We start from the raw sequence: 27,995 nt of genomic DNA, 5'->3' as shown, positions 1-27,995 counted from the left end.
TTACATTGTCCTCTTGTTTTGGGTATTATAACTAGTGTTGCAATTAATAGATTTAGCTGAGTTGTTTTGCTATTCTTAACCTGTTCCTTAGAATAAATTTCTGAACGTGGAATTGATGAGTCAAAGGTATTTGCATTTTTAAAAAGTTGTGGATACATACAGATAAATCAGCAGGGCATGGAAAGAGGTATCCCTAGTCTTTGGTGGGAGTTATTTATGTAATCATATCCAATTTGCTTTTGTCAGGCTGAATGCATCCTGTATGACTTTATAAGAAAACTGGGCTCAAATCAAATTCTTAAGCAGACCACTTTTGTACATTGCACTAGGATTGAGGCTCAAAATCTGAAAGGCTTTTTATTCCAGCTGCATAATCTGATCTGAGATCTAAGAATTATTTCCAGCAGCACTGTGTTGGCAATCAAATCATCAAAGACATCTCCAGAGGGCAAAGGACTTTTGAAGCTAAAAGCTTCAAGTCACATCCATGCAGTGTGGTGGAGGGGTGGGGGGTGTCACTTAGAAAAGGCGTTTTAAATTTGAAAGTTCAGTCTCAAGCAGCAAAAATTTTCTTAAATTGGATTTACTGTGGATTCTGGCTGGCATTTCCCTTTTTTGCTGTTGTTGGTTTAACAGTTGACCAAAATAGGTTCAGTTCTTGTTGAGATAGGTCTTGCAGATGCTCTTGATTCTTTTCTTTTTTTTTTTTTTTTAAACGAGTGACAAATAGTGTATCCACAGAAAGTATGCATTTGGATTAGAATCTCTGCAGACTCAGGATTCTTACACTAGCATCTGAGTCTTGGCGTGAGATGTGAACACTTTGACTCGTGTGCGGGTGCTAAGACCTCCTGGGCGGGCGTGAAGACAGGTAGAGGACTCGGGGTGTAGCAAGAACCGCGCACCCACATTTCACTGGCCACCGGGCGAGGACCAATGCACTAGGGCGCCGGCACCAAATCAGCCCATCCTTTCCTCCTGGAAAAGGAGAGGGCGGAGCCTGCGGTAGGGCCCGCCCCGGCTGGCAGCGCGCGGGAGGCCGGGGCGCGTCTTCCGCCTTGCGAGGGCCTACTTCCGGATCCGGTGGCGGGCGTAGCTGGTGCGGAGTGAGTGGGTGCTTTGCTAGCTGCGGGCGGGCAGGGCAGTAGCCCGCGCGCTGCGGGCGATGCTGGGAGGCGGCTCCGGGACCGCGGAGCGCGAGGCAGAGGGCGATGGGGCGCAGGCTGTTCCTGCGCCGCCTGCCATCGAGTTCCCGGCCGACGGCTCGGACCCCAAGTATGATGGTGAGGGACTCGGAATCGCGCGGCGGCCCTCTTCTTGCACCCACCCCCCCCTTCATTCCCGAGCCGGCGGGGGTGCTGCGAGCACCCCCAAGCTTCGCCGCAGCCCCGGGGCGAATTCGGCTGGACCCCGGCCCAGCGATGCAGTGCGGGGGGCGCCGGTCGGTTGGTCTGGGAAAGGTAAACATTCATTGAAAAGAGCGTCCACTACCCATTGGTTTGTTTACGTTTCTGTTCCGTGGTTTCTTCTTTGCGGACTCGGCTCCGGACGTGGTAAGACTTCCCTCGGGCTGCTTTCCAGCTCTCGAGCCCTGTGGTTTTGTCGGACGTTGAGAATGAGCTTTGTAAATTACTAGACGGAGATTTTTCCAGACCTTACACGCTGAACAGTTTGGGTTAAGCGTTTAAATTCGTAGCTTCTTACTGGTAGGGGAGCTAAAGACTTCTCATAGTGGGGCTGTATGGGAATCACCCTGTTCGGTTTAAAGAAAAACAATGCCCCAAGTTTTTTTGGGGGCGGGTAGGGTGGGGGGTGGGCCTTGGTTACTAGGAGATACAGCGTTAAGTCAGGCAAGTTATTTTATAGTGAGAGGTACTTAAGCCATTGACTCTAACCACTTCAAAGTATCCACTATTTTTTTTTAAAGGGTCTTTAATTACTACCAGTTGTTTTGGCAGTTTTTAAAGTTACATTGTGCCACCAGGAATGAATACATTGATTCAGGGAGGTTTTTACTTTATGGCAGTTAGGATGGTTACAAGGAATACACAGTTGAAGCGTGAAACAAATATTAAGATGTTGCAGTGGATTTGAAGGTGCAAGTCAGGTTGAAAAGTTTAATTTATACCTTAAGTCCTTTGAACTTCACCCCGATACTGTCTATAATTCTTGACCCTAAAGAGAGACAAATGCAGACTGCGGTGGTAATTTAAAGTCATTGATAGAGAACAGTCTTAAGAGAACTATTTCTTTAATGAACTGATTTTTTTTCACGTGAAACCTGGTTTACTAAGGCTGCTCAGTGTTAGGTGAAGTGTTAGTCAGAGGAAAAGTCCTAGCTGTAAACATGCAAGTCTGTATTTTCTGTAACATTGCGATAAGGTTTTCTGCAAAGGAGAGATAATATTCTTGAAGGGAGTGATCTTAGATAAGCTTTGGAAAACTTCCTTCTACTAGGTTACTAATAGTACTGGGGTGGTTACGTATTGCCTTTCTTCTAGAGACGTCCAGAATATCCATATCTTTTTATGTGAAAAGTAAGGTCTATGGAAAATATTTTTAGTAGACTTAAAAACAGAACATTACAGGGTTTCTTGAAGGCCATCTATATGATGTGTACCAGTTTATGGTAGAGTCAGAATAAGTCAGAACCTAGGTCTGACTCTAAAACCTGTGTTCTTCAGCAGTCTGTTATGTAGGGACCAACTTTGATCAGTTACTGCATGTCTGCCCCACCCGCTCCCAGAACAGCAGGGAGAGCAACAGTAAGCCTGTTGTCAGACTCCTTGGTTTTTCTTCTTTCATCTGACACAAGTTTTCCAGAATTTTTGGTTCAGGTTAATTCTCCAGGTTCTTCCTTCATTTAATAATGGATCATTTACTCAGATCCTTCTTGCCTGAGGAGCCTGAAGTAGGTGATCCTTTTCCTGTTTGTCTACTCACCTCCTACTTGGCAGAATTCTAGAACTCTAATTGACCTAGGACCTCATACCATTTCTTATTCTTTTATAAGAGGACCTGACCTCATCTTTCCTGTTAGCCACTTTGATCTTCTTCTTCTACTTGACCAGGATCAAACGGGAAGCATTCAGTGTTTGCCTTCATTGCCTTTCAGTTTTACTCCTTCCTGCGTTTGAGTATTTGTCCATTGGTCTTTTTTTTTTTTACAGTTGCTGTTTTCTTGATTTAGTTGGTTCATTTGAGTCCACTGATCAGTCATTTTTTTGTTTTGTTTTTTTCTTATTGAAAGGTAGAATTTAATCATTGTAGAAAATAGGGAAGTATGAGTATTGAGAAGCAGAAAACTCTCCTGACCATCATCTCACCATTGTTTGCAATTCAGTATATTAAAAATAATTTTTTTCCACATTACAGAGGATGTTGAAATTATAGAAAAACCTAAAGAAAATCTAAAAACCACAATCTGATTACCCAGAGATTACTGTTTACATTTTGGCACAGCTAGAGACTATTTGATGACTCGCATTTAAAACTATTGTTGGCTGGGTGCCTGGGTGGCTTAAGTTGGTTTATCGTTCAACTCCTGATTTCAGCTCAAGTCATGATCTCAAGAAGGTTCATGGATATGAGCCCTGTGTCAAGCTCCATGCTGAGCATGGAGTCTACTTAAGATTTTTCTCCTTCTGCCCCCTCTCTCAAAAATTTCAAAAAACAATATTGTCAAGGATACCATGAATGGGTTAAAGATTTCTATCTGAGTTTGTCCAAATACAATAAACATTTAGAGAAATCATTAAGAAAAATTTAAGGAAATACAGGAGAAAGGAGAAAGCCATCAGTACTCCCATCCCAGAGAACTCACTTCTAGCAATTTGGTGTATTCATTTGCAAATATTAAGGAGGGCTGCTGTAAGCCGGGTGGATTTCTAGATACTAAGGTCCTAGATTCTAAGGATCAAACAGGCAGACTGTAAAACAGCATGTTCACTGTAATTTCATTTCTTGCACAAATTCTACTGATATATTGTTGAAAACAGAAGGGGCAGAGATTTTGTTTTGTTTTTTCTATTGTCTAAATATACCTATGAAATAAATGTATTTTTAAATTATGATCATAGTATGATAAATCTTTTATGTTCTGCTTTTTAATTTCTTTTTAATGCTTAATTATTTTGAGAGAGAGAGAGAGAGAGAGAGCGAGCGAGCAGGGAAAGGGCAGAGAGAGGGAGAGAGAAAATCCTGAGCAGGCTCTGTGCTGTCAGCAGCAGGGCTCGAACTCACCAACCATGAGATCATGACCTGAGCTGAAATCAAGAGTCAGACGCTTAACCCACTGAGCTGCCCAGGTGCCCACAAAAGTCTTTATTGATACCTGATTATTTCCTTAGACTACATGTACAGAACTGGGATTTGTTGGGTTAAAGAAATACATTAAAAAAAGTTTTTATACATTTTGATAAAATGATGACCAGAGAGGTTGTGTTGGTTTGTATGGAGCTGTCTCACTTCACCTTCATTAGTATTACTGCTTTATTCTTGCTCCTTTGACTGGATAATGGGCTGTTCATGATTATCTTTTTAAACACCATCATTTCCAGCAGGTGCATACTATCCTGTTCTTTGTATATAACTTATCTAGCAAGCTTTCAGTATTCTAAACAGTGGTTTACTAAACATCTTATGTATTTGTTGTGGTTTGTTTACTTATTTTCTTGGTGGATGTTTCAAAAAACTAGAAGTGCTGGGTCAAATGTTTGTACATTTTAAATTCTGTATTTACTGCCGGCAGTTGCAGACACTTTTACCACCTTGTGATTGAGAATGTCTGCTTTTCTGTGCACATAACAACACCATGTAGTCCAGGCTTTATTTATTTTTTTAATGTTTGTTTAGTTTTGAGAGAGAGCAAGCACGCGAGAGAACAGGAGTGGGGGAGGGGCAGAGAGAGAAAGACAGAATCTGAAGCAGGCTCCAGGCGCTGAGCTGTCAGTACAGAGCCCGACCTGAACCAAAGTTGGAAGCTTAACCTGAGCCACCCGGGCATTCCTCCAGGCTTTAAATATTACCAATCTAATGGCAAATTCTGGTACCATAGTTATTTTAATGTGTATGTCATTAGTTACTAGTTATGTTAAACCTATTTGAATTGTAACTGTTAATTTTTTTACTAGCTTATAAGAGTTCTGTATAAATTTTACTATCTTTTCTTTTTCGTGTCATGTACAGTACAGATTGATGTACTGTATCTGAATTTGTGACTCACGTTTTAACTTTAAGATGTCTTTACGTAGAGAGGTTTTTACATGGGTGCATTTTTCATTCTTTCCTCAGGCCCAGACTTGGTTAAGTTTTCATTTACAACGAATAGCACATCTCCGTACCTCACAGGTGTTCTTTTGGTCTCCTTACAAGTTAGAGAGGAAATTGGAGATGAAGTCTGGATTTGGAAACTGACTTTTCTAGGACCTTAATAGATTATAGAGGAGGGTAGAATAGAATATTTGAGATGGGGAGGATTTTTAGCAGGTCTCTGTTTCTGCAGGGCATTTCCAATTGAATGGGTTCACAGCTCTTAGGGTTTGCAAGGTCTCATCTTTTCTCTAATGCCCCCTCTTACAGTTTTCACTCCCATTAACGCCTCCATTTTCCTTTTCCTGGTGTTGTATAATTGGCCAGTGCATCTCTTTCTTGACATCTCTGGCACCTGTTCTTTCCTCCATGTTTCTTTCATTTACCTCCTTTACTAGGTTCTTGTTGACTGTTGCATGCTCCTTCCCGTCTACCTATTACATGTTTCCAGAACAATTTCCTCAAACATTTTTCTTTCATATGAAGTAAAAAGTAAACGAGAACTTAGAACCTTCAGCTTGAAGTGCCAACTTGTTCATCTCTTCGGTCTTGTGTAGCAGAGAGGATGGGCTCAGGGCGCTTGTGTGTCTTAGTCGGTTAAGCATTCGACTCGGGTTTCAGCTCAAGTCATGATCTCACAGCTGGGGAGTCTGAGCTCCATGTTGGGGTCTGCTGAGAGCACGGAGCCTGCTTGGGATTTTCTCTCTCTCTGCCACTCCCCTGCTCGCTTGCTCTCTTTCAAATTAAATGACCTTAGCCTTGGAGGTTATTCTGACCTGTCTGCTTACAAGTTCCTTAACCTCTTTATGAGATTTGTAAAGTGAGAACAGTAGCATTTCCCTTCCACTATTTTGTGAGGAGTGAAGGGGCATGTGCACTTGAAACACCTGGTGGGCACGCGGCTCGTGCCTCAGGTAGTTTCCGTCCTTCCTCCCGTGTCCTCTTTCCACTGCCAAATGTGCTTCTTTATTTTTTCCCCTCTTTTACACATTTTTATTTTATTTTATTTTTATTTTTTATAGTTTATTGTCAAGTTGGTTTCCATATAACACCCAGTCCTCTTCCCCACAAGTGTCATCAGTGTCCATCACCTCCCTCCCTTTCCCCTTCCCCCTCAGCCCTCAATTTGTTTTCAGTATTCAAGACTCTTTCCTGATTTGCCTCTCTCCCTAACTCGTTTTCCTCCCTTCCCCTCCCCATGGTCCTCTGTTAAGTTTCTCCTGTTAGATCTATGAGTGAAAACATGATATCTGCCCTTCTCCGCCTGACTTACTTCACTTAGCATGACACCCTCGAGTTGCATTCATGTTGCCACGAATGGCCAGATTTCATTCTTTCTCATGGCCATGTAGTATTCCATTCAAACTTGCTTCTTTATGCATGGGCCTCGGCTGTCCTCTGGAGGGAAAGAAGCCATCCTATTCCCTCTCGTTTGCTTGAATGTTGAGTTACTCATTTACCTATTTCTGCCTTTGCACACGTCATTACTACCGAACTCTCCTCTCCCCTCTCCATGGCATGCTTCTGCTAGTCTTCCAGCTTCCAGAATTCAACTCCAAACTCAGTTCTGGAAGGTGGGTCTTGATTAACCCCACTGGGCATAACTACTGTTTTGCTTTTTTTTCCTTAAATGTAAATAATTTGTGTTGCATTATTTAGAATCTGCTGCTTTGTCTTTATGAAATAGGTTTACCAGTAACATTTTTCCTCTTTTACTTTTTAGAATCCGATGTCCCAGCAGAACTCCAGGTGTTAAAAGGACCCCTACAACAGCCGACTTTCCCTTTTGTGGTTGCAAACCAACTGTTGCTTGTTTCTTTGCTGGAGCACTTGAGCCATGTGCATGAGCCAAACCCTCTGCGTTCAAGACAAGTGTTTAAATGTTAGTAAGAGTAAATCTTGCTAAACAAGCCTTGCAGAAATACGATGTTTGATGTTGTGGGTCTGAGAAGCTACTGGTATATAAACATTTGAAATAACCACTAATAGTTTCTATTTCCTGAATCCATTTTATATTTTTTTGTGGGTAATTGCCTACGAATATAATCAAGGACTCCAAGAGATTAACCATGTAATTATGTGTATTTAAACAAATAAAAGATAGGTTTTTTTTGGTCTCTATAACATGTTCGTTCATATAATTTTTGATGATCTGTCGTGGTTTGGTGGGTGAGCAGTGAACGAAAATCACAGGTACTCATTCTGAACTAGTTCTTCTTTTCTTTTTTAAATTTTTTAATGTTTGTTTATTTTTGAAGGAGAGAGAGACAGAGTATGAGCAGGGAAGAGGCAGAGATAGAGGGAGACACAGGATCTGAAGCAGGCTCCAAGCTCTGAGCTGTCAGCACAAAGTCTGACGCGGGGCTCGAACTCACAATCTGTGAGATGATGCCCTGAGCTGAAGTTGGGAGCTTAACCAACTGAGCCCCCCAGGTGCCCCCATTCTGAACTAGTTCTTGACCAGAGCCCTGGAAGAGCCGCATGCTCTGTTGTTGCACAGGAAACTTCTCCTCTACACACTAGATACTGCTGATGCTGAATGTGTGGGCTTTTTTCCCCGTGCTGACCACTTCTCTGACACCAGCTGGGTGTCCTCCAATTGAGTTCAGTTCTGACACTGTTTCTTTGGAGTTACTGTCAGATGTCACAGGTTAAGGGCTCAGTCCCACAGACTGCCTTCATTTTGGATGCCAGTTGGCAAGTAGTGAGTCCCTAGTGTCCGCGCGTTACCCATACTTGTGTCCAGCTTGGCTATAAATTGCTCACTATAAAGTGTCGACCTCTCAGGTTTGGTAATTTGCTCTATTGGCTCACAGTACCCAGGGAGACACTTCTGCTTACTGGTTTATTATACAGTAGAGGGTATGATTACCAGGATAGGTGAACAGCCAGATGAGGATGAGCCACACAGGATGAGGACCAGAGGGGTCTAGAGTCTGGGAGCTTCTGTCCCCCTGGAGTTGGGGTGCATCACTCTCCTGGTGGGTGGATGTGTTCTCCCAAAAGCTCCCTGAGTTCTCTACTGGAAGGATTTTTATGGAGGCTTCATCACAGTGGCGGATCAATTATTAACTCAATCTCCTGCTTTTCTCTCCCTGGAGAGTGGAGGGGTGCGCTCAGAGTTCCAAGCTTCTAATCATGGCTTGGCCTTTCTGGTGACCAGTCCCCATTCGAAACTGCCTGGGGGACCCCCATTATATCTCGTCAGTGTAACAAAGACACTCATCATACTGGAGATGCCAAGGGTCTTAGAAGCCCTTGTGTCAGGAACTGAGATCGAAGACCAAATATTAGAACAGAAGATGCTCCTTGTACCCCCAGCACTTGGGAAATCACAAGAATTTTAGGAGCTGTGTGAGTTTTAGGAGATAAGACCAAGTATGTTTCTTATACCACAATGGTTGGAATGTTTATTTTTATTGTTGCCATAGGTTATGTGATTAAGGAACTTGAGCCCAGAAGTGAGCAGAACGGCAGATTTCTGGTCCAGCTCATCGAGAGCATTGTGGCCTCTTTAATAGCTCCAGCCAGCCACAGACTCTACCAAAAAGTCTAAGTCTTGTTTAGTGTTAGGAATACCTTTATGCGATCTTAGAATGGAATGTTTTTAAAGGCAGATGATTATTTCGATGAGTTCGGTGGGACATGGAAAAGGTACGAATGTACACTTATTTTTCTGAATGAGTGGTGGGGAGGTGGGTTGTGCAAAAAGGGGTGTCCTGTAGGTTCCAGAACATTGGTAGCTGGGGATTATTGAGTTCGTTGAATAGAGAAGCAGATTATGATAGTAATCTTGTTCCTTATTGAAGCAAATCTGAATCTTGCTGATTTTAAGATACCTTTGAATTCCTTTTTAGGTGACCGAACTTTTAAACAAAATATATTTAAAATGTTTTTGATGTCATTTAATTAGTTGATAATCTAATGAAGTCCATATAAAATATAAGAATATTCTCTATGGTGTGTGTATTTATTTATTTATGAATAAATAGAGGCCAAGGACTTCTGTAAAAATTTGTTTTTCTGAGGAGCCTGGTATTGTGACTTTTCCCCTGGTATTTATTTGGTGTTTATGCACATGTACTCTTCGTTGGTCAGAGAGAGTCCATAATCAAGAACAACTTTGGTTGTCTAATAACATTTTCACTCTTGCCTCTTTTGGGCTTCATTGCCTGTCAGCGAAAGGGCTTGTATTTGAATGTTAGAAGATTAACATTCTTGCCTTTGTAGAAACAACTTAGGGCTTTACCAGCCGGCCAGGCATAGTAAACGAGTGGTAAACCATGTAAACTTGTTCCTGGTCAGCAAGTGCCAGTTGTTCCTTCTCCAAATTGCAATGTGTGTATAAACAACTTTTTTCAGAGGTATTTTTTTTAATAGAGGCTATTATTACTCTTTAGTCTCCTTAAAATTGTCATCTTATTGATGGCCTTTCTAATAGTAGTTTTCCATGTTCTTTTTCTAGTGCTTTGTCAGACCTTTATCAAAATGGGGCTGCTGTCGTCTTTTACCTGTAGTGATGAGTTTAGCTCGCTGAGACTGCATCACAACAGAGCTATTACCCACTTGATGAGGTCCGCCAAAGAGCGAGTTCGTCAGGTAAGCCTTCGTATATGACCAAAACATTTTAATTTCGGGAGAAATTAAGGCATTTCGAAGTCCTGATTGTAATACAGGTTTATGAAAATGTTAACCTTAATTTATCCAACAAATATTTATTGATTCAGGCAGCAAACTAAATAGACAAAAACACCTGCCCTCATGGAGCGTATGGTCTTTTTTTTTTGAATTTGTGTTCTGATGAGGGGCAGTCAGCAGCAGAAATGTAAAAATATATAAAGATAAAGGGGGTGTTACGTGGTGGAAAGTGTTAAGGAGAAGCATAAAGCAGTGGAGGCAGTTAGGACATGTGTGAGTTCTATACAGAGTGGCAACTTATTTAAGGGAGGAGCTGTAGCGGAGGGTAAGCCCCGCACATTTCTGGAAGAAGAGCGTTCCAGGCAGAAGAACAGCGACTCCCGACTCCCGACTCCCGACTCCCGAGGTGAGCATGCTTGGCCCACTGGCAGCCATTTGGCTGGAGTATAGGCAAGGGGAGAGTATGGGTAGAGGTAGGGAAGGAGGGCAGTGAGACAGACAGATGGAGTAGGATCTTGAGACTGTTTTAGCGTCTTTGGTTTTTACTCCGAATAAAATGGGAAGCATTACAGGATTTTGAGCCAGGGAGTGACGTGATCTGACTTGCCTTTAACCACAAGGAGTGGTAGTGGTGGAGATGTGAGAAGGGGTCCGTTTCTGAATGTATTTTGAAGGTAAAGCTAGAACTATGCTGATAGAGCTCCGTGGTGAGTTCTCAACTTTGTCAGTGCATCTTTTGGTTAAGAGAGAAGTGTTTTCAGTCGTAAACCCCTAGGTGATACTAAAAAAGCCAGAGTGTTTTTCTTTCTTGAAAAACGTTGTGTGAGCATTTGGGACTGTTAACATGACACGGATGTCACACGAATTTTGCAAGATTCCTCATTCCATGAACTTTTCAAAATGCTTTTAAAAGGAATTTTCTGATTTTAGGATCCTTGTGAGGATGCTTCTCATATCCAGAAGATCAGGTATGTGTTAAATACTTCTGTGATTGTGCAAAGAGTACGCTATCCAAAAGAATGTAAGAACTAATCCTGAATTAGTCAGAAATGAGTTTTGAGGTTAAAAATAATATAGTTAGGGTAGTTTATAAAAATAAAAGCTTTGTTCTCAGAAATTAGTTACTGGTCCAGGATTTGCATTACTTCTCATTCCTCTTCATCCCCTTTATTGAGGGCACTGACACCCAGTCTCTATCAGTGGAACAACATTGAATTTTGGCTATATGAAGGGGATGCTAGTCTAAAATCTGTAATTGCTCTCATGAAAAAATTTAAGTAAATTTATTACTGAGCTCAGCTAATCAACTGCTGCTTGTTACTTATCCTTAGTATTCCTGCTTTACAACATTGAGAGTTTCTAATTGGAATGCTAATTACTGGTAACTTGATTACTTGGTTAATGATCCCTTTGCTGTCTTATTTTTTCCCCTCCTCGCTCTCTTTATTACATGTTGATTTGCTCAGCAAATATTTTCTTCCTAGAGAATGTAAAGCGTCATTTTGGTTCATCTTTTCAAATCATCGTAATTTAGTGATAAGTAAGGTTTGGTAGGTTAATACAGTGAACGTGAAATACCCTGGGTACTTGGTTCTCTTGTGTTTCGATATTGATTGGTTGTTTGTATTTCACTTTTAGATCAAGGGAAGTAACCTTCGAAGCACAGACTTCACGTTACTTAAATGAATTTGAAGAGCTTGCTGTCTTAGGCAAAGGTGGATACGGAAGAGTGTACAAGGTTGTTTCCACATGTTTGTTTTGACCTCCTACACTGAATATGTGTACTTTGAGAAGTTGTTTCCAGGATTATTATTAAAGTGCTCAAAGGAAATTCCTAGAAATCACATAGGCTTACTTTTCATTGAGATCTGTCATTTATAGAGAAGCAGGCAGATTGTAGCTTTTTCCCAACCACATTGGTGGTTTGGGCAGATTCCAGAAACCGTATTAGTTTTCTTGAAAACATATCACTGAAGAAAGTTGTGGTTTTGTATTTCGGGCCTTACATAGTTTTTTTTGCTAACGTTCTCATTTTTCAGACCTAGAGTCTCTAGGAGTTAGAGTTGCACTGCAGTTTGGAAGCTTCTAGTCTAGTTGGCTATGGCCAACTTACCTGAACATAGCTCAGGTTAAAATAACTTTCTTTGGGGGCACCTGGGTGGCTCAGTCAACCGGTTAAACTTCCATCTTCAGCTTAGGTCATGATCTCATGGTTTGTGAGTTCAAGCCCTGCGTTGGGCTCTGTGCTGACAGCTCAGAGCCTGGAGCCTGCTTCAGATTCTGTGTCTCCTTCTCTCTCTGACCCTTCCTTGGTCATGCTCTGTCTCTCTCTCTCTCAAAAATAAATAAACATTAAAAAAAAAAAATTACTCTGTTCAGGTGGAACTTAATGGCACAATGTTCTTTTCTCTTTTCCTCTATATTTTAGGTCAGGAATAAATTAGATGGTCAGTATTATGCAATTAAGAAAATCCTGATTAACGGTGCAACTAAAACAGATTGTATGAAGGTATGGATTTTTAAGTGTATCTGTTTTGAGTAACTGAGTATTTAAGTCTTTTTGAAACAGTTCTATGTGTGTTTTTGGCAAATCCTAGATGTTGTGGGGTTTTCTGCGGGGGGGGGGGGTTTACGTTTTTATTTAAATTCCAGTCACCATACAGCGCTCTATTGGTACCGGCTGTACAGTATAGTGGTTCCAGTTTCATACATCAGCCAGTGCTCATTAGGCTCTAATACTTACTTTTATTCAAAAAATGTTTTATTAATACTAAGTGTTGTGAATTGCCAAGTTTGCTGACTGGGTTACAGTATGGGTTATCGTAAAATAAACATCAAAACTAAATTTATATTTGACTTAATTTTTTTAAGTTTATTTTGAGAGAGAAAGTGCAAGTGAGGGAGGGGCAGAGAGAGGGAGAGTCAGTCAGTCCCAAGCATGCTCTGCATTGTCAGTGCAGAGCCTGATGCAGGGCTTGATCTCACCAGCTGTGAGGTGAGACCATGACCTGAGCTGAAACCAAGAGTTGAAGTCTCAACCAACTGAGCCACTCAGGTGCCATTGACGTAATTTTTTATAGACACTCCTCATTGACCACATTTCAGGATTGTTGCTGCAGAAATTGATTTTTAAAGTAAATTATTCATACACAGTATAGCTTGTTTTGTAAGTATGAGCTCACAGGTCCTGGTTTTCCCCCTGACATGTTGTGTGGTCCCAGGCAAATGACCTCATCCTCTAAGCCACTTCTGTCTCCCATCCTTGACATAGTGGTGACTGCAGTGGTTTTATTTACCTTCAGGGACTGGACTCACTAGTAGTATATGTGCTGCTAAAGCGTGCACTGGCCTGACTGGTAGGAGTAAAATGCGAGAATGAATATAAATACTTGAAGTATAAAGCACTAAGTACATGTATGTTATTTTGTCGCTATAACAATTCCATTTGGCTCAATAATATTACAATTATTTTAACATAGTGTAGGTTCCTTGTTCAGATGCATTTTTATTGTTTTGCTTGAAACAAGTGGTATTTTGGCGTCACAGACATGTAACCCGGTGTCGGTGAATGCCGGGCGTGGGTTCCCTTTGTAGGTACTGCGGGAAGTGAAGGTCCTGGCCGGCCTTCAGCACCCCAGCATCGTGGGCTACCACACCGCGTGGATAGAACATGTTCATGTGGCCCCGATACCAGGTAAGCAGCGGCAGGTGATGTAGCCGGAGGGTTGGCAGACACCGGCCCGTGGGCCACTCCCGGCCCACCCCTTGTTTTTGTGCATCCCACAAGTGGAGAGTGTTTTCTTAACATTTTTAAATAGTTTAAAAGGAATCAAAAGAAGGCTATGTTGTTAAAGTTACCTGAAATTCAGATCTCATGTCAATAAGCAAGGTTGGTTAGGTCCCAGACCTCATTCATTTGAGTATCGGCTGTGGCCGCTTTTGCACTGTAGCTGCAGAGCCCAGGAGCTGTAAGGCCCTGTAAGGCCCACAGAACCTACTGGAGCTGCTCTCGGGTCGTCGGCAGAGAGTTTGCTCCCCGCCCCCACTTTGGGCATAGCTGGATGGCTCTGTTTTTATAGTTCCTAAAATGTGCCAGGCATTTGAATAAGCTTGTTGTATTTTGCCAGAAAGCACTAACATTTTTAGACCTGTGGTCTCATTTGGTGTTATTGTATTTATTTTTATTTATTAAATAAATTTTTTTAATGTTTTATTTATTTTTGATAGAGAGATAGAGCATGAGAGGGGGAGGGCAGAGAGAGAAGGAGACACAGAACCGAAAGCAGGCTCCAGGCTCTGAGCTAGCTGTCAGCACAGAGCCCGACGTGGGGCTGGAACCCACGAACGTGAGATCTGACCTGAGCCGAAGTCGGGAGCTTAACCGACTGAGCCACCCAGGTGCTCCTAAAAAAATTTTTTTTAATGTTTATTTGTTTTTGAGAGACAGTGTATGAGCAGGGGAGGGGCAGAAAGAGAGGGGGACACAGAATCTCAAGCAGGAGAGCTGTCAGCACAGAGCCTGACTCGGTGCTTAAACTCACAAGCCGTGAGGTCATGACCTGAACTGAAGTCAGACGCTCAGCTGACTGAGCCTCCCAGGTGCCCCTCATTTGGCGTGATTTTAGCTCTGCCTTTGACTATGACTTAGAAAGCTGGGCCGCTTGAAGATACGTTTTTGTTTTTGTTTGGCAGATAGAATTTCTATTCAGTTGCCATCTCTGGAAGTGATCTCCGACCAGGACGACAGGTGTGTGTGCTGGGGCTTGGTTTGACAGGTTAGACATAACCTCCACTGGGACGTCTTTGTCATTTTCATTGCAAATGTTCAGTTGTTTCCTTCTCTTAGCCATTTCTTGTCAGTGTTTTCAGTAAATGCTGCTGCTAGAAAGATCAGATATCATTTGCTTCAGGAGTTTACCAGTTAAGCTTCTGAGGGCTTGAGGAGACAGCTGAGTTACTCTTGATCTTTTTCTATATTGGTTTTTAGCTTTCGTGGTTTTTTTTTTTTTCCTCTCCAGAAATCAGTCTGTTAACAATGACGAAAGTAACAGCTCATCCATTATCTTCGCTGAGTTTACCTCAGAGAAAGAAAAGTCCTTAGGAGAAAATGGCATTGAAAATCAGAATAACGGATCAGTGAATTACACCACCAGTGTTGTTACAAGAGCCGCCGGTGAATTGGACTCATCCGGTTTGCTCCAGGGAAATGGTTTGGCTGATTCGCCTTCCTCATCGATTGTGGAACATCAGCTGCCACTTAGGCATCATTCCGACTTAGAAGAGAATTTTACATCCATGGAGGAATCCTTTGAAAACTTAAGTTTGTCGGGACAGACAGAGGTAGGTAACTTTCCCAGAGTCTACTGACGCTTCGATGCTCACCCGTAGCAATTGTGTCGAGGACACAGCCTCTTGCTGCCCCCCACCTCCTGCTGATAGCCTGCCTTACCCTCCCCTACTTCCTCTCCTCTTCTGCCTTAGCCTCTCCCTTCCACGTCCTGCGGCCTGTCACCCTTGTTTTGGGTCTTCCCTCCTTAGCTTAGTTAGCTCCTACCAATCCTTTTCTGGCCTTCTCTAGATCTTCTTATTTGTGCCGCCTGGAGCTGGCAGCATTGTTCACACCGTTTCTGTTGCGTGATAGCATTGTGCTATACGCATGTTTGTGCATAAAGATTTTCTGTATTTCGGAACATGGCTTTAGGAGAGAGGAGAGGAGAGATCACCAAGTGTGTTTTCAGGACACTCTCATTGACGGTCACACTAATATGTTAGTGAGACTCCCACATACTCTCGCCAGTGTTGAGTATGAGTGTCACAAACAAAACCCTGAAACATGAACAGAGTCTACACATAATCGCGCGTGCTGGGGTTACAGAGCCGCACGCCGTCTGCACGTGGGCACGCAGGATGGGTTCTCGCGGCCCAGGACTGTGTGGCTCTGTGCACGTGCCTTTCACGAAACACACAACTTAGAGCAGATTGTTCTGAATACAGAGGAGTTGAGTCTGAGGGACTGTTGATTGAAACCATTTCATTTCTCTGTATTACGCTTGGGGGGTTTCCTCAGCACCTAACAGACAGGCTCTAGCAAGCTGAAGTTTTGCTTATCTTTTCTTCGACCACGTTATTTGCGGACACACCAGAGCCACCACAGTGTGTATATGTTGAGGTACACGGAGAGTAGACCACCATACAGCCGTTCTTTGATCCCGTGTCTTAGCTTTAGAAACTGTTCACATCGGGGGTGCCTGGGTGACTCAGTCGGTTAAGCTTCTGACTTCAGCATAGGTCATGATCTCACAGTTCGCGAGTTCGAGTCTCATGTTGGGCTCTGTGCTGACAGCTGAGAGCCCGGAGTCTGTTTCGGATTCTCTGTATTCCTCTCTCTGCCCTCCCTTCTGTTTCGGATTCTCTGTATTCCTCTCTCTGCCCTCCCTTCTTCACTCATGCTCTGTTTCTCTCTCTCTCAAAAATAAATATGAAAAAACCAAAACTGTTTGTGTTGTGAGCAGACCAAATAGTTTCCACCCCCGTGCCTCCGTGTCCCATTCAGGAGCCGCTCTCATTTTCCAGCTGGGCCTACCCCGGTCTCCTTGGGTTATGACACTGCGTTTTTGGTATTCCTTTATTTCTCTGTCTCCTACCCTGGACTCTGGGCCTTCTTGGGCAGACATTAGCCTGTCCTCTTTCCTGAGCATTTAGCCCAGGGCTTGACCTAGAGGTGGCAGGGGAGTGTCTGTTGACTAAATGATGTGAGCAAATCGTGCACAGGTGGGAGCCCGCCGTGTCGCCCCCCAGGTGCAGTACCACCTGATGCTGCACATCCAGATGCAGCTGTGCGAGCGCTCGCTGTGGGACTGGATAGTGGAGAGAAACCAGCGGGGCCCGGAGTGCGTGGACGAGTCTGCCTGTGAGTACCGGACGCATCTGGAGACGCGGGGCTGGGAGATTGCCACGCTGCCTCCAGGTGCTTTAGGGGAAAACGTCACCTTTTTAACACAAAGAAGCAATGGTGCTTATTTCAACATTTTTCAAGAATGGAGGTCTATATAGAGAGAGACATAGTTTGTTGATACCCAAGCAGTAATATACTAGAGTTCAGGTTACTGGTTTTGGGCAAAAAAGGTCTTTTAGAATTTTTTCCAAGGAAGAAATTTAAATATTTTATTTCTCAAAATGTGACAAACTGATACTCTTGGAAAATTACACCCTTAAATGCTTACAGAGGGGTAGGTGGTGAAAAGTTCGTCTCCTTTAAGTTCCAGATCCCCTTCCTTCCTCTGAGGTTAGATGTCCTCTCGAAATACTCTGTTAGGTTAATAATTTTTAAAATTACTGTCACACTGGTTCTCAACTTGTGCTGCACATTAGAATCACCGAGGGAGCTTTCAAAAAGGTGTCGTTGAGAGAATAACGGTGGTGGAGAAAGCTGACCAACATGGCTTTGGCTGGTGTTCAGGGTCAGCATCAGAAGTGAAAACTCCTGTTCAGAGTGTGGGCCCCTGAGAAGGGCGACGAGAGGGGCCCGTGTGTGTGGGGGGTCTTCCTCCCCCGAATCCGCAGTGCAGTCTGGTTATAAGAGAACATCAGACAAATCTCCGTCTGGGCACGTCCTACGAAGTATCTGACCAGGACTTCACAGGGCTGTCATGGTCATACATAGGAAGGGTCTAAGGAACTGTCACAGACCCGAGGAGCCTCGGGAGACATGACAACTAAATGTAATATGCTATCCTGGATGGAGTTCTAGAACAGGGAAAGGACATTCAGTAAGCACTAGGGACGTCTGAATAGATTGTGGACATGTATCAGTGTCACTGCACTAATTGTGACAGATGTACTGTGGTAATGTAGGTGACAATAATGGGATACGGGGTGTAGGTAAGTGGGAACCGCACTGTCATCTCCATTTCTCTGTAGACCTAAGATGGTTCTAACAAGTAAAGTCTATTTTTTAGTAAGGATGTTATCTGAGACTGCACCAGTAATTTTTATGTAATTGGTATTGGGATAGGGTTTGGCCTTTGGTATTTTTTTGGAAATTCTCTCGTTGATTTTATTGTGTGGCCAGAGTTGAAAATCACTGAATTCTGTCATAAAAATTGGGGATGCAAGTGACCGGATTTTAAGTAAAGCCTCAGCTAAATATTGGGTATTAATCATTTGCTGTTCACTCCTAATGACACTATCACCCTATATTTGGTTATTTAACCCACCCAGAATCTTAGATTAGCTTCCAGCGGAAGCGGAAACAGAACGCCTCCCTCAGGCATCTCCTCAACTCTCCCCACGTCGTGTTTGGTGTGCCAGGTCATCGGGACCCGGCACCCTTTGCTCAGTTCAGTCGTGGCAAGTAGTGGGCGGGGTGTTTCCAGTACCCTGGAGAGTTGTGTCTGCGGCGGCGCGGGCCCTGGAGTGCCATACATGGACGTCTCCACAAGGAGAAGGATGGCTTATTAAAGTCCTGTATGGAGCTGTTGGTCTTTAAACTTCTGTTTGGAAAATAAGTAACATGTGTGGGATGTGTGGGATGGCTCCGATTTACATCATCCAGGAGAGTGAGCTCATGGAAACTGTGAGGGTCAGACGTGTAGGGATCGCTTTTGGCATGATACCTATTTTTCTTTTAAAAATACTTTAAAATAAGGTTTCACTTTGTAGGACTCCAGCACCGTGTGCATCCCTTTGGGTCGGTCGCGTGTCGTTTTACACGAGTCCTTCCCAACAGTCCGGAAGTGAGAGACCCGGGATTGCATCCCGCCTCTGGCACTCACTGGCTGTACGGCTTGGGTCAAGTCGGGGAGCTGCTCTCCGCCTGTTTCTTCCCCTGTGAAATGTGGATCATCTCCGATGGGGTGTGAGGATTGAAGCAGTCGGTGTGAGGGGTGCAGTGCGTTCTTGCCACATCAGGCCCGGGTCTGACACCAAACCGGCTGGCTGGGGCCCACAGACCCAAGGACGGTCGTTGTCCCGAAAGGCTGTGAAAGTCACAAAGCCCTCCTTTCATCTGTGTGGACAGGAGGCCGTGGCCTGGGTGTGAGGGGCAGTGGTCGTAGAGGTACTTGTGAGTGGTACTGTTTCCACGCACGCATGCACGCGCGTAGTTTTCTGCCTTCGCAAGCTCCGGGCTCAGGACTTGCGCTCCCTGCGGTACATGTAGCCAGTGGAACAGGAGAGCGTGGGGTCGGCGAGCTGCTAATTCGGTAGCTCATCCAGACGGGAGCACGTCTCATGTTGTGCTTGAAGGTAAACGGTCTGTTTGAGGTTTACAGTGGCTGATGGGAGAAAGCCATTTAGTTCCCATCATGATATCCCCAAAATAGCTTAGCCAGAAACCTCCAGGACTCTCGTCTTCATCAACTTCTGATTTAGTTCCACAGAACTTTTCTGCCCTCTAAAGTCGGGCATTACGTCATCATGGTAACAGGTGAATTAAATTACTTGCTTTTCCGCATGCATCGTCTTTCATTTGTCAGTCATTTTTGGAAACCGCAGCATTCCAAATGCCCACATAATGGAGGCTCATTTCTCAAGCTAACCTACTTTATCTGTTTTTTACTCCATTATTTGTAATGTTTCTAATCTACAGTGGGTTTAGGACACGAGATTTGTTAGCTGTCAGGAGTGTCAGGGGTCGAAAATTTAAACCTAATTTAATCTAGTCACTTGCTGCCCGAGGATGGTTTACAAGGTAATTAATACAGGGGCTCTGAGTGAAATCCGTGACACCAAGTCCATTCACTAGGGTGCGGTTTGTGATTGTTTCTTTGCAACATGAGGAGCCCTTCCTGCTAAGTTCTAACCATTTAGGAATGTTGGTTTTGTTGAAAATCTGAATGATGTTAATGTATTTAATGAATTTAGAACTATGTAACCTTGAGATGTTAATGTACTGAGTAAAAAGACAATTAGAGTAATAGAACTTCCTTTTTTACTTGAAGGTCCTTATGTTATGGCCAGTGTTGCAACAAAAATATTTCAAGAATTGGTGGAAGGTGTATTTTACATACACAACATGGGAATTGTACACCGAGATCTGAAGGTAAGTGGGGCAGGAGGCAAAGTCGCTGAAAGCAGCGGTGACAGGGAGGTATCGGGGTGGCATTGGTTCGTTGAAGTAGATGAAATTATGTATCCCCTTTTATTTACTTAGAGGGTTATCATTTTTATGTGTAAGTCATCATCCCACAGGTCCAGAACTTTAGATTGAATTTAAAGGCAGGGATCTTTGGGCATTCGAGAATTCTTCCTGGAAGATTAGTACTGTTTTTCCAGGTAGTAAGTGTGCTGAGTATATGTAATTGATGACGTTAAATGTATTTAATGCAGACAAAAAGCCTCATATATTATTGTAGCTTTAGAGGTAATACCTGTTTCTATAATTGTGTATCTTCAAGGGAACTTAATATGGCCAGTTTTTTTTCCTGCTGTTTAAAAAAATCTATGCTTATTCTAATTTTTAATCACAACAGGCTATCAAGAAAGAATATGTTTACTTCTTTGACAGAAGAGTTTTAGGTAGCTTATTTTTGAACAGAAAGTTAAATTGTGGAAAATGTATTTAAAAGAATATTTGGGAGGGGCGCCTGGGTGACTCAGTCTAAGCATCCGATTTTGGATCAGGTCACTAGCTCGCGCTTTGTGGGTTCGAGCCCTGCTTCAGGCTCTGTGCCGACAGCTCAGAGCCTGGAGCCTGCTTTGGATTCTGTGTCTCCCTCTTTCTCTGTTCCTCCCCCTCTCACTCTGTCTGTCTGCCTGCCTCTCAAAAATAAACATTAAAAAAAATTTAGGAACAAAAAAGTTAATGTGCCAGTCATTTTATTTTTTGACAAAAGTTTTAAGAACCAGATGGTTTGTACATCTGGGATGTACAAACTGAGGGTTTTAGTATTTTCTGGGTAGGTGGCTTAGCCAGAAACTGCGTGGCGAGTCACTCAGATTCTGTGGCCCTGCCACCCTGGGGTCCTATTTCAGGAGGTGAGCCAAGTCATGACAACCATACACAGAATCCCACATCTTTTTGGGGAGAAGTTGCTTCAAGTGCTGTTTGTATTTTTCCCCATAAATATTCCTGATGTTCCTTTTACAGATGTCCTCCAGGGATAAGGGTTTTTGAGAGAGTTTTATTAGGGTTTCCCTTAAGAGGTGGAATTCTGGTCGCATGATTCCTGCAGGTAGAATTCCTTGGTTATTGGTCAGCCGCAAAGGATAAGAGCGATCCAGGAGCCTGGCCAGAAGGGCCGTGTCCCTTATGTTGGAACTGCGCTGAAGGTACATGTAGATGGGAGACTCCCCGTTTCTTGTTAGTAGGTTAACATTTGCTTCAAATTCAAGCAAGAGATTGATAATTGCCTCTCTGCCTCCAAAACACGCCTCGTGGATGGCTGCTTGACCTTCGTGGTCCCGAGCGTTTACTTGGGCCCCATGAATCAGCAGCAGACGGATGCAGTTCACGCCCGCAGCCAGCGTTCGGCCTGCTTTGCTCGACGCTGTGCACACCGCCAGCTTAAGGGCCGTGTTCCCAGTGGAGGAGACGGCACAGTTCACGTTTGCCCCGCAGGCAATCAGTGTTTCCATCATCTCCTTGTTCAGTATGTCTGCAGCCATGTGCAGCGGGGTCATGCTGGATATGTTAATGGCATTGACGTGGGCACCATTCTGGGCTAAAATGGAGAGCACTGGGTAGGTCCCGTAGGTTATGGCCAGGTGCAGGGGCGAGTATTTGTTGATGTTGTCTACCCAAGCGTTGACTTGGGCTCCGTATTCGCATAAAATGCGGAGACACCTTACAGCATTATTCTGGATCTCTGTCAGGATACTTTGTATTCTGTTCTCCGGTTTTGTCCACGTGGTGGAAATGATCGGCCAGTGCAGCAGCATCAGGTGAAGTGTGGTAAGGCCTCTTGCGTCCCTGAAATAGTTGTTCATCACAGATCACACTGTATCTATGAACATCTGCACTCTGTCTACACAAAGAAGGGAATGTCTCAAGAAGGGAATGTCTCTTTGAGGTGATTCCCCTCAACTACCTCGGAGAGGTGCTTGGAAAGCTGCATGGCTATTTAGTTTCTCAGGATATCACGGCGTTTTGGGGGGGACAGGGTGGTGAGCGCCATAGCATGGAGGGGCCTGGCTTCCTACAGCAGTTTCAGTTTTGTTACCCCTGTTGGGACTGCGGCCTCTTGGAGGCTGCATGTTAGTTAATCCTGGGCCCTAGCACCTCCCACAGTGCTGTGGTTTAGTGGCCATGCCGGAGTTCCGTGGGCCTGGGTGTGGCCTTGTGTCGCCACAGAGCTGAGCCAAGCCGGGCCAGAACGCCCGCCGACGTGGTTCTTAGCGGCCCTGTATCTGCTCCCCATGTGTGAGTAGGTTGTGCGGAAGACTGGGTCGAATCTGGGGATCCACAGTCACCAGTTAGTGAAGCCAGTTCGTCTTCACTCCCCACCCCAACCCCGGTGCAACGAGGGTTCTGCAGTGGCCCTCGTGTGGGGCTCTACTGAAATCTCCAGGTTGTCTCCAAAGTTGATTTATGTGGCAGAGAAAAGGGAAGGTTTATTTTGAACATCTGACTGCTCTGCTGAACCTGGGAAATGATTTTCAGTTCACATATATCTATGTAGCATAAGACCTGGGTAGGGAGGGATAGAGTAAGACAGCACATCTAGTGTGAAAGGTGTTAAACATGTCTAAGTAGCCAGGCCAGGATCGCATGTGGGTGAAGTTCTAAGGGGTATGAGGGCCCACGGGCAGCCTGTGGTCGGAAAGGGTGCACTGAGGGGCCCGTGTGGAGGAGGGGGACACGTTGGGAACATCCAGTTGTGGAAGGACTGCTCGAGGGTCTACAGAGCTGAGCAGGGGTGTGTGGAGGTGAGGGTGGGAACCAGCCAGGTTGGGGGGCTCTTCTGGAGCATGGTGAGGATCGGGGGCTTTACTTTCTTGTAAAGTTATGGAGCCAAGAAGTTGTTTCTTCACTAGAGAATAGTTACTAGGCACTTAGTGCCAGGTGTTGGTCTAAATGGTGAAGACATATTTGTGAGTGACACATATTTCTCTCTCATGAAGCATACTTTCTAGGCTAGGGGCAGGTAATGAAAAGAAGATCCATGGTCTCTTCCTGTTTACTTATTTTCCACACCTGACTGAGGGATTTAAACTCCCTGAGGTCTGTGACCAGGACTTCATGCCTTTTCCACAGCATCACTGCTGAGCGCTTAATTCTCAGGACACTTTCAGCGGGCCGACTGGTGTGCATTCCTGATTGTCTGCCAGGTTTTCAGAGCCTCCCATCCAGTCAGTAAGGAAATGGGTTCATTCAAGACCTCGTGTTTTGTAGTCCGTAACCCCCAAAGGATGGGTGAGTTAGGACGTGGCTGGGAAGAGTAACACCTAACTCCGGCGTATCCTCGCTTAGAAATGATCCCTGTTGAGTTACCTTACTTCTGGGTCAGCGCCGTGTTCTAGCAAACAGAGCAAACTTAGCGCCTTGCGGTGTTCCGCAGCCAGATGAATGGGGATGACGGGCCGCATCTGCGTCGGGGGAGAAACCGAAATTCGTTACAAGAAGCCCTGTGCGGGGATTAGTAACCGTTCTGTCACCTCACTGATTGCAGAGGAAGTCTATGGATTTAGTATCTCAGTTCAGTTATGTTTTCTGATATGTGCATGGAAAATTTCCTTTTGACCATTTTAAATGACCCCAAACCAGTGAGTTTCATATTATAAAACCTGTATTTTACATAAATGCACATTTACCAAGGCGACAGAAATCACTTACTGAGAGCTTTGGAAGTTGATTCTTGGGGGGAGCGCATAGGGGAAAGTTAATGGTAACTGCTACCAACTCAGTCCTTAAATTAAGCTGCAGGGCGATTGACAAGTATGATTTTGTGCTTTTTAAGACTGTGCCAGGGGCGCCTGGGTGGCTCAGTCGGTTAAGCTTCTGACTTTAGCCCAGGTCATGATCTCACGATCAGTGGGTTCGAGCCCCGCATTGGGCTCTGTGCTGACAGCACAGAGCCTGGTGCCTGCTTTGGATTCTGTCTCCCTCTTTGCCTCTCCCCTACTCATGCTGTGTTTCTTTCTGTCTTAAAAATAAACAAACATAAAATTAAAAAAAAAAAAAAGACTGTGCCGATGTCATCATCTCAGTAGTAGCACCCGCGTTTCTGGGGCCTCACAGATAATACAGCGTGTATCCCGCGACTGGCAAGGTGCTTATACCAGTTCTTAAAACACATGTGTATGTAAGCGGTCGCCTTACAGCGGGACTGCAGGATGGGGGAAGAAGGCGGACTTAGGGATAGGGCGACTTTTCGACAAAAATAATCACAAAGGTAATAATTGTATAAAAATCTAGAAAACAGTAAAGCATGGGTAAAAAGGGGGAATAATCCCGCCATACAGCTGTAATCACCGTTATCTGAGAGGACGTGAATGTTCCGCCAACCACACGCTTTCTAGTCCTTCCGCATGTCCGTGCGCTTGCGGTAAGTGGCAGGGGCCGAGCAGTGCGCTGGGGGCCACGCGTCAGGCCGTGGGCGTGGTGGCGCCACGAGGAGCCCCCAGAAGGTAGGTGGCGGGCCTTCTGAGGAAGCGCGGTCTTTTCCCTACAGGTGACTGAACAGGAAGGAGGGTACCTGGTTTAGAAGGAGCCGGTAGCTGGTGGAGTTGGCCCCAATGGTTATGGGCTGGTTGACAGGGTGGCTTCTCAGGAGCACCCGGATGGCCACGCAGTCCTCCCTCATGATGGCCTCGTAGAGTCTGATGTGGGGGGCCGAGTCTGGCCCTTCCTCCGGGGCTGTGGCCTTGTCGGCTGCCACCTCCCTGCTGCTGCCTCTCTTGGTTATGTTTCCCATGAGCAAAACTTCAAAGAGTGGGGACTTGTTGGAAATTCAGGGGACACTTGTGACAGAATTGGCCCGTTTCATTCTCATTATGATCTCTTCAGTTCCGTTCTAGAACTGTCCTAGAATCGTGGAGGCTTGTGTCTGTGGACACGGTTCCTTTTTCTATCCCAGCCCCCTTTTTAAAGCTTTGTGCTTAGGTCCTACAGTGCCAGACAGAAACATGGTTTTGGGGACTTCGTGCAATCCCAAAAACATACCCAAATTACCATCCTGTGCATAAGATCCTTTCTGTGCTGTTTTCCAGAGATTCGGCGACAGTTAAAAAAGAACAAAGCTAAAACAGAGGAGTTTGTACATGGAAATAAAAAAGTTATTACATTTAAAGTAAGAAAAGCCAACTTTTAACCTAAAGATAGTTTTGTTTTGAGTAGAAAATCTCCTGTGTGGGCGCAGATTTCTGCCGGCGCAGGACTGGTTCCATTGGGAGAAGTTTTGGGTCTGCACTGGGTGCTTGGATAGAGCTGAATGCATACCTTCAGTGTGACCATGTCACTTCCAGCCCTGGCTAACATAATCATCTGGGAGCTTCGCACAAGAATCAAAAGTTTTCATTAAGAAAAGACATCAGGGGCACGTGGGTGGCTCAGTTGGTTAAGCGTCTGACTCCCGGTTTGAGCTCGGGTCATGATCTCCCAGGTGGTGAGTTTGAGTTCTGCATGGGGCTCATTGCTGACAATGCGGAGCCTGCTTGGAATTCTCTCTCTTTTTCTCTCTCTCTCTGACCCTCTTCTGCTTGCTCTTTCTCTTTCTCTCTCAAAATAAATGAATAAAATCAGTTTTGACTTGTTGGAGAAGAGTAGTTTTTATTTTTATTTATTTATTTACTTTTTATGTTTTTCATCCATTTTTGAGAGACAGAGAGAGACAGCACGAGCACGGGAGGGTCAGAGAGAGAGGGAGACACAATCTGAAGCAGGCTCCAGGCTCTGAGCTGTCAGCACACAGTCTCGCTGGGGCCCAAACCCACGAACTGGGAGATCATGACCTGAGCTAGGGTTGGATGCTTAACCGACTGAGCCACCCAGGCGCCGGAGAAGAATAGTTTTTAAGGTTCTCGGAATTCTGAAATCCAGTCAGGGCTTATGACCACCTGTGAACTAAGTGTGCTCTGTGTTACTGGTTCTCAAATTTGGAGTAACATGGGGACTTCTGTTATCCTTTCTTTAAAGTTTATTTATTTTGAGGGGCATCTGGATAGCTCAATTGGTTGAGTGTCTGGCTTTGGCTTAATTCATGATCTCATGGTTTGTGGGTTCGAGCCCTGCGTCAGTCTCTGTGCTGACAGAGCTTGGAATCTGGAGCCTGTCTTCAGGTTCCGTGTCTCCCTCTCTCTTTGTTCCTCCCCCATTCATGCTCTGTCTCTCTCTCTCTCTGTCTCTCAAAAATCAATAAAAATTTTTGCAATTTATTTTGCGAGAGCATGGGTGAATGGGTGGGGGAGGAGCAGAGAGAGAGAATCCCAAGCAGGCTTCATGCTGCCAGCCTGGGGCCCAGTGCAGGGCTTGAACTCACAAAGTGTGAGATTATGACCTGAGCTGAAATCAAGAGTCAGACACTTAACCAGCTGAGCCACCAAGGCACCCCAACATGGAGACTTTTAAATCATACTGCTGCCTGTGTCCACCCCCAAGAATTCTGATTTTGGTCTGTGGAATGGCTTGGACTTTGGGATTTTTTTTTTTTAAAGCTCCCCTGATGCTTCTAATGTGCAGCTGAGTTTTAGAACCACCTGTCTAATCTTTCATTTTTGAGGAGTTTCTTGCTCCTGAGTTGAAAACTCTTAACACCTACGCATTTTTAATATTTAAGAACACCAAGGAGTTGTTCTGTTTGTTTACAGCCCAGAAATATTTTTCTTCATGGCCCTGATCAGCAAGTAAAAATAGGTGACTTTGGTCTGGCCTGCACGGACATCATACAGAAGAACACAGACTGGATCGATAGAGGTGGGAAGAGTAAGTTTATTTTCGTTGTGTTCTGTTCTTTCTTTTTTTTCTTGGCAATAAGGAAAAAAGAGGCATGATGGAACTTGTTGATAGTTTTTAAAATGTTACAGTTTGAGGAGACACAGAGTATGAGTGGGAGTGGGGGGAAGTGTACAGGGGTTCCCTGTAGAGAGAGGGGCAGAGAGAGGGGGAGACACAGGATCCAAAGCAGGCTCCAGGCTCTGAGCTGTCACCTCAGAGCCTGACATGGGGCTCAAACTCACAACCCTGAGATCATGACCTGAGCTAAAGTCGGATGCTTCACCAACTGAGCCACCCAGGCGCCCCTGCACTTAGGGAGAATCACAGAGACTAAATATAGCAAAAGTAAGATAAGAATAAGAAGCAACCATCGTTGCCTCCCGGGCTATAGTGCCCTGCTCAGTCGGTGTTCTTTAGTGTAGACAGTGTGAACTCTGCAGTATTTAATACCTTGCTTTTCCAATTGTAGGAATGCCCACGCACACTTCCAGAGTGGGTACCTGTCTGTATGCGTCCCCTGAGCAGTTGGAAGGATCCGAGTATGATGCCAAGGTAATACTCACTGCCTTTCTCCCTCTGGTTAGACTGAGTCTGCAGTCGTAAGTAACAGCACAGTGAATAAAGGCGGTGGACGCTCTCGCGTAGGGGGGTTTGGGGAGGTCACGGAGCAGGGTAGGTTGTCTGTTACATCAAACCCCCGAAACAGGAAACCTCGCTTTTCAGCAGAGTCTGAGGGCACTGATTTTTAGGCTACTTTACCACCTGTAAATCCGTGGGTGCCATAAATCGGTTTTGAAGAGCTTCCCCTTGAGAACGTCACCATCCACCTCAGGAAGCCCGTGTTGGCCTGCTGTTCTCCGGTTTTTTTTTTTAAAAAGCTAAATAATGCCACAGGGTAGTGTGGCCTTTGATTCCTTTGAAGTAGAATGAAGAGACTGAAGAGTTTTAATCCATTTTGTTCCTTTAAGGAATGTCAAAGTAAACCCATTTCTCAAAATAACAGCCTAATAAATGTTCTTCCTTTTGATGAATCCTTCAGCTTTTTAGTGCCTGGGAATGAACTGTCAGAAAAAAACCATGGTTCTTCCTGAAATTCTATCTGGTAAAGACCTCCTTCTCTAGAAAAACTATTAGGCAAAGTAACACATTTTATGCAGCTTGTCAAACTTCATCT

The 27,995-nt window shown here is 44.5% G+C and overlaps 2 protein-coding genes across 4 annotated transcripts; one reads left to right on the top strand and one right to left on the bottom strand.

Moving 5' to 3' along the window:
- The first annotated feature begins 1,071 nt into the window (after positions 1–1,071).
- On the top strand, positions 1,072–27,539 carry EIF2AK1 (eukaryotic translation initiation factor 2 alpha kinase 1). 3 transcript variants are annotated; one of them, XM_029948268.1, is made up of 13 exons: positions 1,072–1,283; positions 7,034–7,192; positions 9,776–9,909; positions 10,879–10,916; positions 11,587–11,686; positions 12,377–12,457; positions 13,543–13,642; positions 14,641–14,695; positions 14,967–15,288; positions 16,720–16,858; positions 19,890–19,990; positions 26,695–26,800; positions 27,291–27,539. In XM_029948268.1, exons 1-13 carry the CDS (start codon positions 1,166–1,168, stop codon positions 27,422–27,424), a joined length of 1,587 nt encoding a protein of 528 aa, XP_029804128.1. In that variant the 5' UTR covers positions 1,072–1,165; the 3' UTR covers positions 27,425–27,539. The 3 variants fall into 3 exon arrangements, with proteins under 3 accessions (XP_029804128.1, XP_029804127.1, XP_029804129.1); XM_029948267.1 differs by having other exon boundaries at positions 26,695–26,809; positions 27,291–27,450; XM_029948269.1 differs by having other exon boundaries at positions 16,747–16,858; positions 26,695–26,809; positions 27,291–27,444.
- Positions 20,750–24,875, bottom strand: ANKRD61 (ankyrin repeat domain 61). Its single transcript, XM_029948271.1, has 3 exons — positions 24,585–24,875; positions 23,381–23,475; positions 20,750–21,859 (listed from the first exon to the last, which is right to left on the bottom strand). Exons 1-3 carry the CDS (start codon positions 24,801–24,803, stop codon positions 20,914–20,916), a joined length of 1,260 nt encoding a protein of 419 aa, XP_029804131.1. The 5' UTR covers positions 24,804–24,875; the 3' UTR covers positions 20,750–20,913.
- Positions 27,540–27,995: the final 456 nt, after the last annotated feature.

Source organism: Suricata suricatta, chromosome 8 (assembly GCF_006229205.1).
Source record: "Suricata suricatta isolate VVHF042 chromosome 8, meerkat_22Aug2017_6uvM2_HiC, whole genome shotgun sequence".
NCBI lineage: Eukaryota > Metazoa > Chordata > Mammalia > Carnivora > Herpestidae > Suricata > Suricata suricatta.
This window is presented reverse-complemented; position numbering and strand designations above follow the sequence as displayed.